This window comes from Rhinolophus sinicus, linkage group LG12 (genome assembly GCF_036562045.2).
Source record: "Rhinolophus sinicus isolate RSC01 linkage group LG12, ASM3656204v1, whole genome shotgun sequence".
NCBI lineage: Eukaryota > Metazoa > Chordata > Mammalia > Chiroptera > Rhinolophidae > Rhinolophus > Rhinolophus sinicus.
The window spans coordinates 57,854,124-57,867,424 of NC_133761.1; the positions used below are offsets into that span (position 1 = coordinate 57,854,124).

General features: G+C 37.0%; 1 protein-coding gene across 1 annotated transcript in view; it reads left to right on the forward strand.

Moving 5' to 3' along the window:
- Nucleotides 1-13,301, forward strand: part of RAB3GAP2 (RAB3 GTPase activating non-catalytic protein subunit 2) — a 61,620-nt gene that overhangs the window by 5,905 nt on the left and 42,414 nt on the right. The window contains exon 2 of the mRNA XM_019741692.2: nucleotides 9,527-9,591. Within this exon, the coding sequence (XP_019597251.2) occupies nucleotides 9,527-9,591 (65 nt within the window). The remainder of the gene's footprint in view (nucleotides 1-9,526; nucleotides 9,592-13,301) is intronic.

Genomic DNA, 13,301 nt, shown 5'->3' on the forward strand with positions numbered 1-13,301 from the left:
GGAGTTTAGATGTTATGCAGTCGCAGTGTCTTCAGATGGCAGTAAGAGTCCCTTGGGATTACATGGAAATTGGGAAAGGATTACTTGGGAAGAGATAGTTTTAAGTCAGTTTTATGTATGCCTACGAAAGTGCCTATTTTTCTCCCTGTCTTCGTCTCCCACTTTACTAAGGAAAGGTTCACTTTGCACACATTTTGAATATTATTATAGTAAGTTGCTCCAAGGTGTTAAAACACTTTCCCTTTAATTAAGGTGCTGTAAACTTCCTCATCCATCGTATTGAGATTTCCAAATAATTTTTGCTATTTATATTTAATAATTATTTATCAAAATTTGTGAATGTGTATGTTTTTCCTGTTATCTGCTTCTAACAATAATTGCAATAAGTCAAATAAGACAAATTTTAATGCTTAGAGCCTTATGATTATAGGAAAATTATTTTTTCTCAATTCATATCCCTTTTGCCCAGAAATGTTTGGACTGATAATTAAATCTATATTATGTTAGAGTAGAAGTCTGTGGAGGAAATGTAATGGAAATAAGAACTCAAAGAGAAACAAGGACTTATAAAATTACTCTTAGAGAAGATCATATTTTTAACAGATGTTGGTGGGTATCATTTCCTTATAGTATTTAGAATCCACTGAATAAATTTAAAAATACGATACAAATTTTTATTAAAATGTCCGTGTTTGCAGTAGATCAGAAATTACATCTTTTGATTAAGGGATACATACTGTTGAAAAACTCTTCGGGGTATGTGTAAGCAAAAAGTTGAAAGACATTCTCCTATAGGGCTCAGTCATTTCCACCTTTTTTTTTTTTTTGTATAATAGCATTCATAATTAATAAGACATGGACACTGAATAGTGAAAACAATTTTGAAAAAGAAGAAAAAAGTTGGGGGACTCATACTTTCCGATTTCAAATCTTACTACAAAGCTACAGTAATCAAAATTGTGTGGTGCTGACATAAAGACAGACAGACAGTTGTCAAATTACTCTAAACATTGGTCAGGTTCATTTCTATCCATGGTAAACAGAAGTGCCTATTTATATACATACTTGTCATCATTCTCCGTTAGCAGTTTCTTTGACTTTTGGTCTTATGATAAATGAAAAGTGGTTCTCATGTGATATTAAGATTATCATACGTTATCTGTATTTGTTTTTAAGGCAGCAAATAATAGCAAGATTAAGCTGGTATTGGAAGAATTTAAGGAAAATTTTCTCACAGGGACGGTAGTTGAATATTAGAAGGGGTTAAGAAAGGAAGATGTAGAATTGGCTTCTTTAGAATGTGTAGAAACTAACTTCACCCAGCAGTGTTTACATACCTTCACCCACACTTCATAGTGGTACATCCTCCCTTCACCGTATTAGCTATGCTTGTCTTTTTCTGCTGTTTTGGATGTAATAAACTCTAACATAAGTATGAAGTTGTAGGAAATAGTTACAAAATGTATAAGTTCTTTCCAATATACATATTGTATTATTGCCCTTAGTGACTTCCTGTGAACAATAGCATGAATAGAAAGGAGAATAAGGAATAAAGCATATTAAACTTCTTCAAGTCTATAGATTTTTTTGTTTTTGTAAAGGTGGGTCTAAAGTTTTCTCAGGTTTTTGGGCAAAGGGAGCGTGTTTACTGTAGTAAATGTTTTAGAGCAGGAGGACACATTCTTTTTCTGCTTAAAGTTGTTTTCTTTCTTTTTTTTTTTAAAGGCGGGCGCAGCTCACAGTGGCCTGTGTGGGGATCGAACCAGCAACCTTGGTGTTATTAGTACCATGCTCTAACCAACTGAGCTAACCAGTCACCCCCTAAAGTTGTTTTCAGTGCTGTCATTTTGTGAATTGATTACCAGAACATATTTTTGTATGTGATATACAAGGTCACTTATTTGAAATCAGGAATCATTAGAATTCTAGAACTGAAAGGGACCTTAAATATCTAGTTTGATTTAATCATGGTGAGTCTAAAGAACTAAACCCCTGCTTGTTGAAAATGGGATGGCTTCCTCATTTTAGATTGCTACATTTTTTTAATGTGCTGAAATGAGTGTGCTAATATGAACTTTATTTTCTTATTTCCGTTTTCCCAGAAATAGAAAAAGATTAAAAATTCTGAGGCATAAGAAATTAAGGAGCAGCTTCTCTATTACTTAGTCTTTTTTTTTAATTTGTGGTGATGTTTTCCTTGTCTTGGTCAAGAAGACCCAACTACACTGTTGAGACTCCTGAATTATTTACAAGTCATAGCTTCCAGAGGTTCTTATTTTTTATAGAAACACGTACATTATCTCTTCTTTTTTCTTATCTTGAAAGAACGGAAATGAATTTGCTTCTGTGCTAATAAGATCTTTTATTAGACCATAGAGATTAAATTAAGTTTTTCCTTTCCTAACATTAAATGATTTCAGTTTCTCATTTAGTTTTTGATCTTGACATACTCATATTGGAAAAAGCAAATACTGTCAAATTAATTGTCCACTTCTAGAATTCAATTTCCTTTCCAGCTTCAAGTTCTTGTTAAATGAAAAACATACACTCAGTTTATGAGGACAGACTGTTCAGAAACACATCAAAATAATGTATTTTTGGAATGAAATAGATCTATGGAAAGCAGAAGCTGAATGTCTTACTTAAGCTTTTGTTGGTAGAATAATACATTCATTGGAAAGACTCCTGAAAAAGACATTTGTAATTTTTTGATGGTTGAATTAAAATGTGTTTTCTCAATGGTTGGAAGGCTTCAATGACCATATCATTTATCAAGTGAGAGACGAAACAGTTTTTTATACTAGTATAATCTAATGTCTCTTCAGGGGAAAAATTGCAGAGGGAGTTGTAGTTACATTTTATATTTTGAAGTCATTGTTTTATTCATTCAGGGAAAACATCTAGATAAAGGTAAGAACAAGGGTTTATGCTTATGTTACCAATTCTAGACAATTCAAACTAGTCTTCTTCAGTTAGGGGTGGAAAAGAAGTTAAGGATTGAAAAGTCAAGTTACTAATCAATGAGGAGGTAGTTGTTTTTTGTTAAGTTGGTTAGAAATCAGCTTACGAATTTTATTTATATAGGAGCAAGTATGATGTAAGACGTGGTGTGACACAAGAGTGAAGGGTAATTTCAGCAAATGAGATGGGCTAACAGATTATTTTAAGTGGGCAGACTTCCTGAAAGACTCAAATTGAATCCTCAGATGGAATCCTTGATTTTCTGTGGGTTTTAAGGAAAAATGTCTAAGAATGTGAAAAGAGTAAGTTTGAAAAGAAGCTCACCCTCCAGAAAGGTTTGTTGCCCCCCAACTTCACCCCCCCCCCAATCCAAAGACTCAGCAGAAGTGTCTCACATACTTGGAAATGTCATTTTTTCAGTAGGTTGAATAGGAAATGAGGTGGGAAAGCCCAATTAAAACATGAGCCTTTGAAATATTTTGCTTATAGCTGGATGCTATCCTGATGTAATACAGTTGTAAAATGACATTTAGGAGCAACATCTGGCACGTGAATCATAGCGTAGAAGAAACAAGACCAGAGAAGCACTGTCATGATCTAGTTTTAGATTTCTTCAAAAGGCAATATTTGCTATTTTAAAACTGTTTTTAGTGTAACCTGTTTTATTCACTACTGGCAAAAAGAATATTTGCATAATAGAGTTTAAGAAGGATGTGGATATTTTTTTCCTTCAAAATAGTATGGTGTTTTTTTGGGAACTCTGTCTCTTGTAAGTATTTTTTTCTAGCCTACCAAAATACGAGGTTGTTGAAAGGCACACTTAATTGAATGAGCATGTTGGTTTCCCACTATGATACAGGATCTTTTAATAATACAAGCATTGTTTTGAAATGTTGAAATATACATATACATATATATATACATATGTACATATATATATATATACATATATATGTATATATATAGTGTGTGTGTGTATGTGTGAAATATAAAGATCCATTAACCCATATCAGACCATCCACTTTGAACTATATTTCTAGAGGATCTTATCTAATCAAATTCTGCCACTTAGATTTGAATTAGAACAAAAATATTTTTCCTATTATTTCTTAACACTAAAGCTAGGAATTGGTGCTTTTAAATTGTTTTGTCTCAATAATTAAATGGAATGGAATAGAAGAGAATTATCAGTGTCATTTTACATAGAAAAGTTATTTGACAAAGATGGTTTTGATCTGAGATGTAAAATATGTATATAAAGTTTATGAAAACATTTTGTTTTATGTTTCTGTGGAAATGCAAAGGGTTTAGAATCAACAACTGATTTGTTCATTATATTAAAAATTACTAATTTAAATCCTGCTGCTTATATGGGGATATATGGGGAAAAGTTTGGGATATACTGGGGAAGGTCATTTTCAAAGGTTTTATATTCATTCAGTAAATATTTACTAAGTACTTATGATCTTGAACATATTCACGTGTGTGTGTGTATGTGTGTGTGTTTGTACACACATGGTCTACACGTTCTCTGCCCTCTGAGGCTTAGTAGTTAGTTGTATAGACAATGTGTACATTTATGACAAGTCAGACAAGTTAACAATGCAACAGGTGACCCAAAGCAGTTTATAATTAAGTTCTGACCAGAAAATACAAGCAAATGATGGCCTATCACAAGAGAGTAAGATCGTTGGTGGATGCAAGTAAAATTCATAAAGGATTAATGTGAGTCCTGGAAGAGAAGTTGAATTTGGAGAGGGAGAGACAAATGGGAATGTGTTTTAGTTGGCGAATGTGGGATAGACAAAGGCAGAGAGAAGAATGAGGAATGAGTATGTTGTATTTGGAGAACGATCATTTTAACGGCCATTAAGGGTTTCACTGTTGCCAGAGCTTTGCATATATTAACTCTCACAACAACATGATGTAGATATAGTTATGAACTCCATTTTGCTAACGAGGAAGCTGAGGCGGTAAGAGATTCGATAAGTTGCCCAAGGTCACATAACTCCATAGGGTAAAAGTGGGCGTCCCACTCAGGCACCTAGACACTTACAGTGTTCTGGACCTGCGCTGTCTCATGCCGTAGCCACCGGTCACACGTGCTCTCAAGCACTGGAAGAGTGGCTGTCCCAAGCCGAGATGTGCTCTGAGTGGAAAGTACATGTTGGATTTTGAAGACTTGGTAGGAAACAAAACAATGTAAAATAGTCACATGAGTCAGTTAACATTGATTATATATTGAATTAATAATATTTATATTAATAATATTAATCTATGTAATTTTACTAACAATTGTCACCCCAATAAATTTTTAAAAAATTAAAAAAATAATTAACAAAATAAATAAAAATATTTTTAAATGAAAAAAATAATATTTTGACTATGATTGCCCATCATGAGAGAAAACTCTAACCGGAGTGACAGAAAGAAGGTGATGATGGCAGGCTAACGTAAAAAGGACATGTAGCGTCAGATTAGGTTGTCAGTTGAAGTTGATCCTTGAAGCTGCTGTTCCTCACGGCATGATCCATGGACCATCTGCCTCAGATTTGTGGGGTGGGGCCAACCCCAGAACTTCAGTCATTCTTAATTCATTATTTTCGTGTCTTCCTCACAGAGATTTTAAGACTACCTAGAGGGGGGAATCTGCAGAGGGACTGTATCTGGTTTTATAAAGGCAATGAATGTATATGCTGTTTTCTTAATTTTCTGATCAATTTTGTTGACTTGGACTTCAGCAAAATAAAGGACACAGGCAGTTGATGACAGTGTCATTTAAAGAATTGCTTTTTGGAAATTGGGTTGTTGGCTACTTATTTCATAAATGAGAAAAGAACACTTAACATTATGCTATAATTTATAGTCTAGCTTTTGACCGAAATGAGTGCCACGTACCTCACTGGGTAAACTGAGTAAAGGCCAATGGCTTTGTGATTTGTGGGTGTTTGGAATTTTTTCCACTGGGCCTTGACCACTCTCAAGAAGTTATCTGTCCTGGTGTCCTTATTCTGTCATATACTTTGTGAAACTAACTTACCTCTTCAATTATACAGAGCTTCAGACTTTCAAATTACCCTGGTCTGTAGGAGATTTTGATCTATTTACTCTACGAGGCAATCATGGTGAACTATTTTTAGCTTTTCTTTATAGTAATCAATAATGAAAGGTAAATTAGTCTTATTTTTTTATAAGTACACAGAATTTATAGCCCATAAGGTCTTACAGTAACGTTCCATATTGACATTAAGCGGTGCACAGTTCTCAAATATATTTTAAACTCAATGCTTTGGTGACCCACAGTCTTGATCACTGGCCAATTAAAAAACACCCATAGTCATATCAATTGAAGAACACTATCCTTCATAGAAAAGTTACCAGAAGGAAAGACTGCCTGAGTAAAATGCTTTATATGAATGGCAACTTTATTAGACATTCATCAGCTATTTTTTAATATAAACCATCTTTTTTTTTTTTTTTTTTCAATTTTTTTAAAGAATGTGCGTGGCCTGCTTGCATAATTTGAAGGCATAAGAAATAACCTTGGTGAAGAGCTGAGGTTCCAGCACTTTTTAACAGCCCATAATTGCTGTCAAATCGCAGCCTGCAAAAACAGTGTCAAATGATTTTCAACAGAAGTCAGGAGGCTGCAGAAATTATATCACTGGCACTGCATAGAAATAACCACAAGGGTAGTGCACAGTTTGCAGAAGGCTTTCTGTCTTTTTTGAATGTCTTCCATTTTTAAGATGACTAGGATTTAGAATACATTTTCTTACAGTGTTATGAATAGACTTAGGATTCTAGACCTACCTTCAAAAACATCTTTAACCTGCCTAATAGTTTTGTTTCACCTTCCTTTAACCTCTGTTTGTACCTTGGCTTTTTTGGAAAATGTGTTCTTGGGATAATAGGAGATGCCTGTTTAAATTCTTTCCCTTAATGGAAAACTCCCCAGTCGGGGACATGGAGAAATGGCTAAATGTTCATAAACATAAATATCTTGTATAAAGAAAGTATTTCTCAAGGTCTTTCTCTTCCTGGATGTTTTGAATTGTGGCATAAAGAGATATTGGGTCTCTGCAGGGGCCGGAATTTCACGTTGCTGCTGTCTTCTGTTTGGTTGTATGAGTCATTTGTGAGTTGAGTCAGGTGCTTTTTATACCAATACAGAGGAGAAATGATACATTTTTCATGGCTGTGTTTTGTACAGCATTCAACAGAGGTTATGTGCACAAACTAAGCTCTTTGAAGGCTTATTTGCTTTTTATCTCTAGCACTTATCACGATGCTCAAGACATAAAAGATTCTGTTTCTTGAATGAATGAATGACTAACGTACTCATGAAGTGCTGTAAGTTCTGCATGGTCTTTCTGAGATTGTGGTCATTTGATAAGTACATTATTCTTGCAGCAGTTTTAAAATCGAATCGTGGACTTTAGTGTGACAAGCTTTTCTTATACAAGAGATAGTACATTTTCGAAAACTGTGTAAATGGGATGGCCTAGTTGCCATCAGCCCACAATAAGGCAGTTGTTTTTGGCACAGTGGAAACATTAGCAGAATAAAGAGACTGCCTAACTGAATTAGATGGCCAAAGAACAAACTGTAATTTTCCAAGTTACAAAAAAATTTCCAAATCTCAATATCAAGGAAATGTTTCTATTTTAAAATAATAAGAATTCTCTTACTTTTGGCCTCCGCTGTACACCCCATTGTTCCCTAATTGCGTCTTTCTCCATAAACCACAGGAGGCAAAAGTGTACCGGAATCCTAGGGAGCATGGGCTTTGGAACTCAGAAGTCAAACCCCACTCCGCCACTTAATCCTGTGATCTTGGTCAAGCTGCATTCACTCAGTAATCTGTTTTTCTCATTGTAAAAAAGGGATGGTAAAGGATCCTTGTCACGCTTGAGTGAGTGGATGTCTACACAGCACTTAGGCGTTTAGAAATGCTGAATACGTATTAGGTGGTGCCAGTACGTAAGGGATAAGCCTTATATGTACATTGCATCTTTTTGCCTCTTTGCCTTTATCATGGTGACCTTTTTCTCAAGTAGCTCTGAAAGTTTCCAGCCACTTTTTTTTTTAAACCATGTCTTTTTTTATTGAGATATAACTGACATATAATATATTAGTTTCAGGTGTACAAACGTAATGATTCAATATCTGTATATATTGCGAAATGATCACCACAATAAGTTTAGTTAACACCCATCACCACACATAGTTACATGTTTTTGTTTTTTTTTGTTTTTGTTTTTATAATTATTACCTTTACTCTTTCTCATTTAATTTGTACTTAAGTCCCAGCATTATGGAGATGGTTATTGAAAATTTATCTGTAAACATGTTTATAACCTCAGTTTTATTTTGGTACAATATCAGTGAAGTTTTTATGTTTATCTTTTGTTTTCTATATTGTAATCCCTCAATTTTTTTACTATTTTTTTTTACTTTTTAAAAGCTTAGTTTAAGATGACTCATCAGTGAGTTTTCCCGTCTCTCACTGACTGGTCCGAGCTCCCTAGTAGCTGATAACAACATTGTCCATGTGGTGTAGTTCCATTTGTCCGTCTCCTACACTAGACCACAGATTCTCTAAGGAGGAGGGCTATATGTATGTTTTTCTCTGTTCCTACTACAGGGTTTGGCACATGGTATGGAACAGAACGTTTGTTAAATTGTTTAATTGACATGTATAGGGGAATCTTTAAGTTGGGCAGTGTTAATCAACTGATAGTACTCTTTTAGGACTTAATACATGCCCACCAACGTGCCTGGCGTTTTAGGAAGCAGTTATGTGGTATTTAAGCACCCAAGATGAGAATATTACCGCAAAGCTAATTCAGCAGTGATTCCAAGTACCAGACTGTAACATTTTTTATCATCTATGTATAATTGATTCTAGCAACTTGTAAAACCTTCTACATATAAATGAAAGTTCTATTTGCTTCCTAGATAATCAGGTTCAGTCCTACCTTTTAAATTGATCCTCCCCCCCAGACTTTTGAAGCAGATTGGTTTAAATACAATATTTTATAGTATTTTAATAGCTAAATTAAAAGGAGGGGCATAGACCTGTTTTGTTTCAATAGTCAGTTTTTTTTTTCATGGGTACCTTGTCTTATTAAAGAACAGCTCACTTTTTTAGACTTCTGTGAAATTTTAGGTGTGTTTTTGTCACTGTGCATGTTTAGTTTGTCTGATGTCTGAAGTAACAAATATTTGTCATTTTAAGATGTTTTAAAAGTTCCCTTTGCCGTTTGACTTAAATGTGGATAAATTTGATGTCCAATATCTTAAGATCCAAATAACTTGCACAGTTTTACTGTGGCATAGAATTGGAATTTCAGGTCAAATGTTTCTTGACTGTTGTTACATATAGCAGTATTCTGACATAGTTTACCATTGTTTTCTTCTTTAACATCAGGATTATATTTATATAATATTTATATAATGTTTATTTTATATCAGGAGTTGATTTTATTATGTTTAGGGAAAGTGTTTTAAAATATTTTAAACTCTCTATTTCATGTCAGTATTTTTATCTTTTTAAAAATAGGTAAATCAACAAACTGGGAAGATGATAGTTGGGGCGCATGGGAAGAAACAGAACCCCAAGAACCAGTAAGTCTTTGTAAACATATGCATGCTTTTTGGTAGTGACATATTTCCATGTTAGATTGACATCTTAAAATCTTCAAGAGCATTTTTGTGCTCACTAAGTAGTACTTCAGTAGACTCCCGTTCTTACAGATTTAATGACTGTTTAGCTTAGTAGGCTAAATGGAGAATACTAGTTTATGGATTCTTTCTCCTTCATTAGTTATTCTTTTAGACTCTTTCACTTATTCTTTCAACTCTTATTTGTGAAGTGCCCACCGTGTTCTAGGCATTTTTCTGGGTGCTGGAAATATAGCAGCGAACAAAGTAGCAAAGTCCCTGTATATTAGTGTATTTTCACCTGTGAGCAATAGAAAATCCAAGCCAAACTGGCTTCACTAACAAGGAAATTGATTAGATGGAAGTCAGAGATAGTATGGACCCCAACCAAGGTCGGTGGGTCAGACGGTTCAGCTATGTCATCAAGGACTCAGGTACATTCGTTCTGTCTGCTCTGCAGAGACCATGTTGACTTCATCCTAAAGCTTGTTTCTCTCACAGATGTGATGTGGCAACATGTTTCTTCATTTCTGACCCCAGGAAGAAAGACTGGGCTCTTCCATGACTCTTTTAGGCGTGGGAAACACCTTTCTCAGAAGTCTCTAGCAAACCTTGCCTTGTATCTTCTTGGTCAGAATTGGTCCAGATACTCATTTCTGAACTAGTCACTGGCAAGGGATGTGAGGTTTTCATTGGTCAGTCATACCATTCGCTGGGGTTGGTGGATAAAGGGGCTAACTTCTGAGACCCATAGCTGCATAGGGGAGGGGTTGATACCCACGCAAAATCAAGATTTCTATGCACAAAGAAAAATATACATATCAGATAGGTCTTCTTAGCATCCCAGTTCCCAGCAGTTTACACTCTTAAGGTAGAGAGAGAAAATTTTTTTAAAAGGTAGATGAAAAGTGTCAAATGGTGGTAGTAGTTACACAGAAAATTCAGATGGTGATGGGAGAGCAGTGATGAAGGCCTGCGGTAGGTTGGGTGGTCGAGGCCGGCTTTTCAGAGGCCATGTAAGCTGAGGTCTGAAAGAGCAGGGAGTCAGCGAGGTGAAGAACTGGTGGAGAGGCCAGGCCATAGACAGCTCGTGCCGAGGCCCGAGGCAGGAATGGGCTTGGAGTTTGAAGGAAGCAAAGAAGGCCAGTGTGGCTTGGCTACAAAATGGGGTCAGAGAAGGAAGCAGGCCTGATGTGTAAGGCTTTGAATTTGGAGTTGATTGTCAATGTGATAGGAAACTGCACTTGCTTCATTCCTCATTTTTAAACGTTCATCTTGACTGCTGTTTGCAATAGTTTGAAGTAGGGAGCAAAAGTGGAAGGAGGGGGACCAGTTAGGAGGCTTTTGGAATAGTTTAGTTGAGAAATGGTGGTGGTTTGCATTAAGGTGATATTAGTGAAAATGAGAAATTAATGAATTCAGGATAAATTTTAGAGCTAACGATAAGACCTTCCTATGAATTGACTGTGAGAGATGAGGGGGAAAAAGAAAAAATCAGGAATTAACTTCTTTGACCTGGGGTGTGGTGTGGACGGTAGGGCTTCCTGTGAATTGAGGGTGGGGGCACAGATCAGGCCACAGCAGTGCCTCAAGTAATGGAGCCATGTCAGGCATAATAACTCTTGTGTATATAAGTGCAAAGAATAGGTTAAGGAACTCCTACTTGTCCCTAAGTAAATACACTAAAGGATTAAAAAGGCAAACAGAGCCGGCTTTCAAGATGGAAGGAGAGGTGCACTGCCTCTGTACTAACTTAACTGGGCATCGTGACAGATTGGGTCTGGCTTGGGGCAATTGAAAAAGAAGATACTGTACAACACATCTTCTGATTAATGAGTCTGTAACTAATAGTAAATAGCTTTGCTGTATTTTTCACAGTGTTACAAGGGGTTTTAATTGGGATTATAATATTTTTGCTTGGGAAAGAAGTGATTAGAGGGTGTTATTTGGTCAGCTTTATGCTTAATGGAAATCGAGGCAGTTTGGGAAGAGGTCTGACAAGATTTAATTTCATTTTTAACTGGCAAGACAGATTTCATGAGCTTTCCTTCATGGGTATATTAAGATCCAACAGTAGGAAGCATAGAATGAAGGATTTGCTTGGCAGTGGTTTCTGGAACAGGAAGCACAGAAGATTTGGGTTAAGGTCCTCAGTTAAGGTTGGCAGCATGGAAAGCTTGCAGGCAAAGACACTTTGGAATATGCTCCATTTGTGGCCTAACACCGTTTACAGATGCAGTTGGACTGAGCATACTAACGGGATGATGAAAGCATGCTGGCCAGGTAGAGGCCAGAGAAAGGTATGTTTACAGGCCAAGAAATAGGGGATAGCCTGGCCTGCTTAGAGATTCTTAGAGCATTAATAATCTGGGACAGTACTGGAAAATAACTTATTTTAGTGTCATTAGACTCTGGTGCCATCTACCACACAAGAGACATAAGCACTAGACTGGTCAAAGGCAGAGGAGAGCACTCACGTTATACCGAGGGTATGGCCTTGGTTTTGTGCGAGGGCGCGGTAGCTGGGGTGGGCCTCCTTCCGAAGGCGGGCTCTCATTGGGGCTGTAGACCTTTGACGGTTGGAAACACTCGTTTTACCAGTAACCTTCCTCTCCACATTAACACAAGTTGGGTCTAGACTAGTGATTCTCAACCAGGGGCAATTTTGTCCCCTTAGGGGACATTTCGCAATGTCTGGAGACATTTTTGTTTGTCACAACTTCAGAGGCGGTGCATCTAGTGGGTAGAGAGATGCTGCAAAGCATCCGACAGTGCACAGGGCAGCCCCCAAAACAAAGAATTATCCAGCCCGAAATGTCAGTTGTGCAGAAGTTCTGAGATCTTGGTCTAGCCCGTGACTTCTAATGTAAGTCTCCTCGTCTTTTCTTCCTGCCTTTCCACTTTGTTCTCTGAAATTTCTTGGCCTCTTTTTGGGGGCTTCGAAACTTTTGATCTGTAAGGGCATTATTTGGTTTTAGTCGATTCTGGCGAAGTGATCTGCTAGTGTGGGAAGTGCAGATAAAGGACGGTTTGTCCACACACAAGGGTGGATGTAGGTTGTTCCTGACCTTTAGCCACCAACCAACAAGTCATTCAGGCTTGGTCTTGGTGGCATCATCTATTGCCTAAATGTTTAAGAGAGTCTCTCCATGAGTCAGACACCATTTTTCGTTCCTCTTGTTTACCGTTGTTCATTTCAGTCCACACCTGCATTCAGGCGTTCATTCCTGCGGGAGAGCTTCTGTTGGTTGGCTTTGGCTTGGTGATGGGCGCTGGTCTTCTGCCCGGGAGAGAGGGACAGTGAGCTGACCGTGGGGAGTGGGAGAAGCCATGGGGGACCTAAACGCACTTTCATGCAGTCCTCATGATTTTAGCCGCATCTCTGCCCTCACTTCCTGAGGGACCCGGCACCACTTCCTAAGCCTGTTGGCAGTTTTGCAGTGCAGCTGTGGTTGCTTCTCGGCGTTCCTCTCCACCAGATTGGGGGTTAGTTTCCTGGGGACTGTAAAAGCAGTTATGTGCTTGCTGTCCATCTGCTTTCTAGGGCTCAGAATGTTGGGGCTCTTCTTTTGTTCTTCGTGCCCTTACCGGTTTTTGCCTTTAAACAAATTCTTTTACTGTTGTTCCTAGAGGAGTTGAGAGTTTTAGGCACAGAGAGTATAAAATTCATGTGT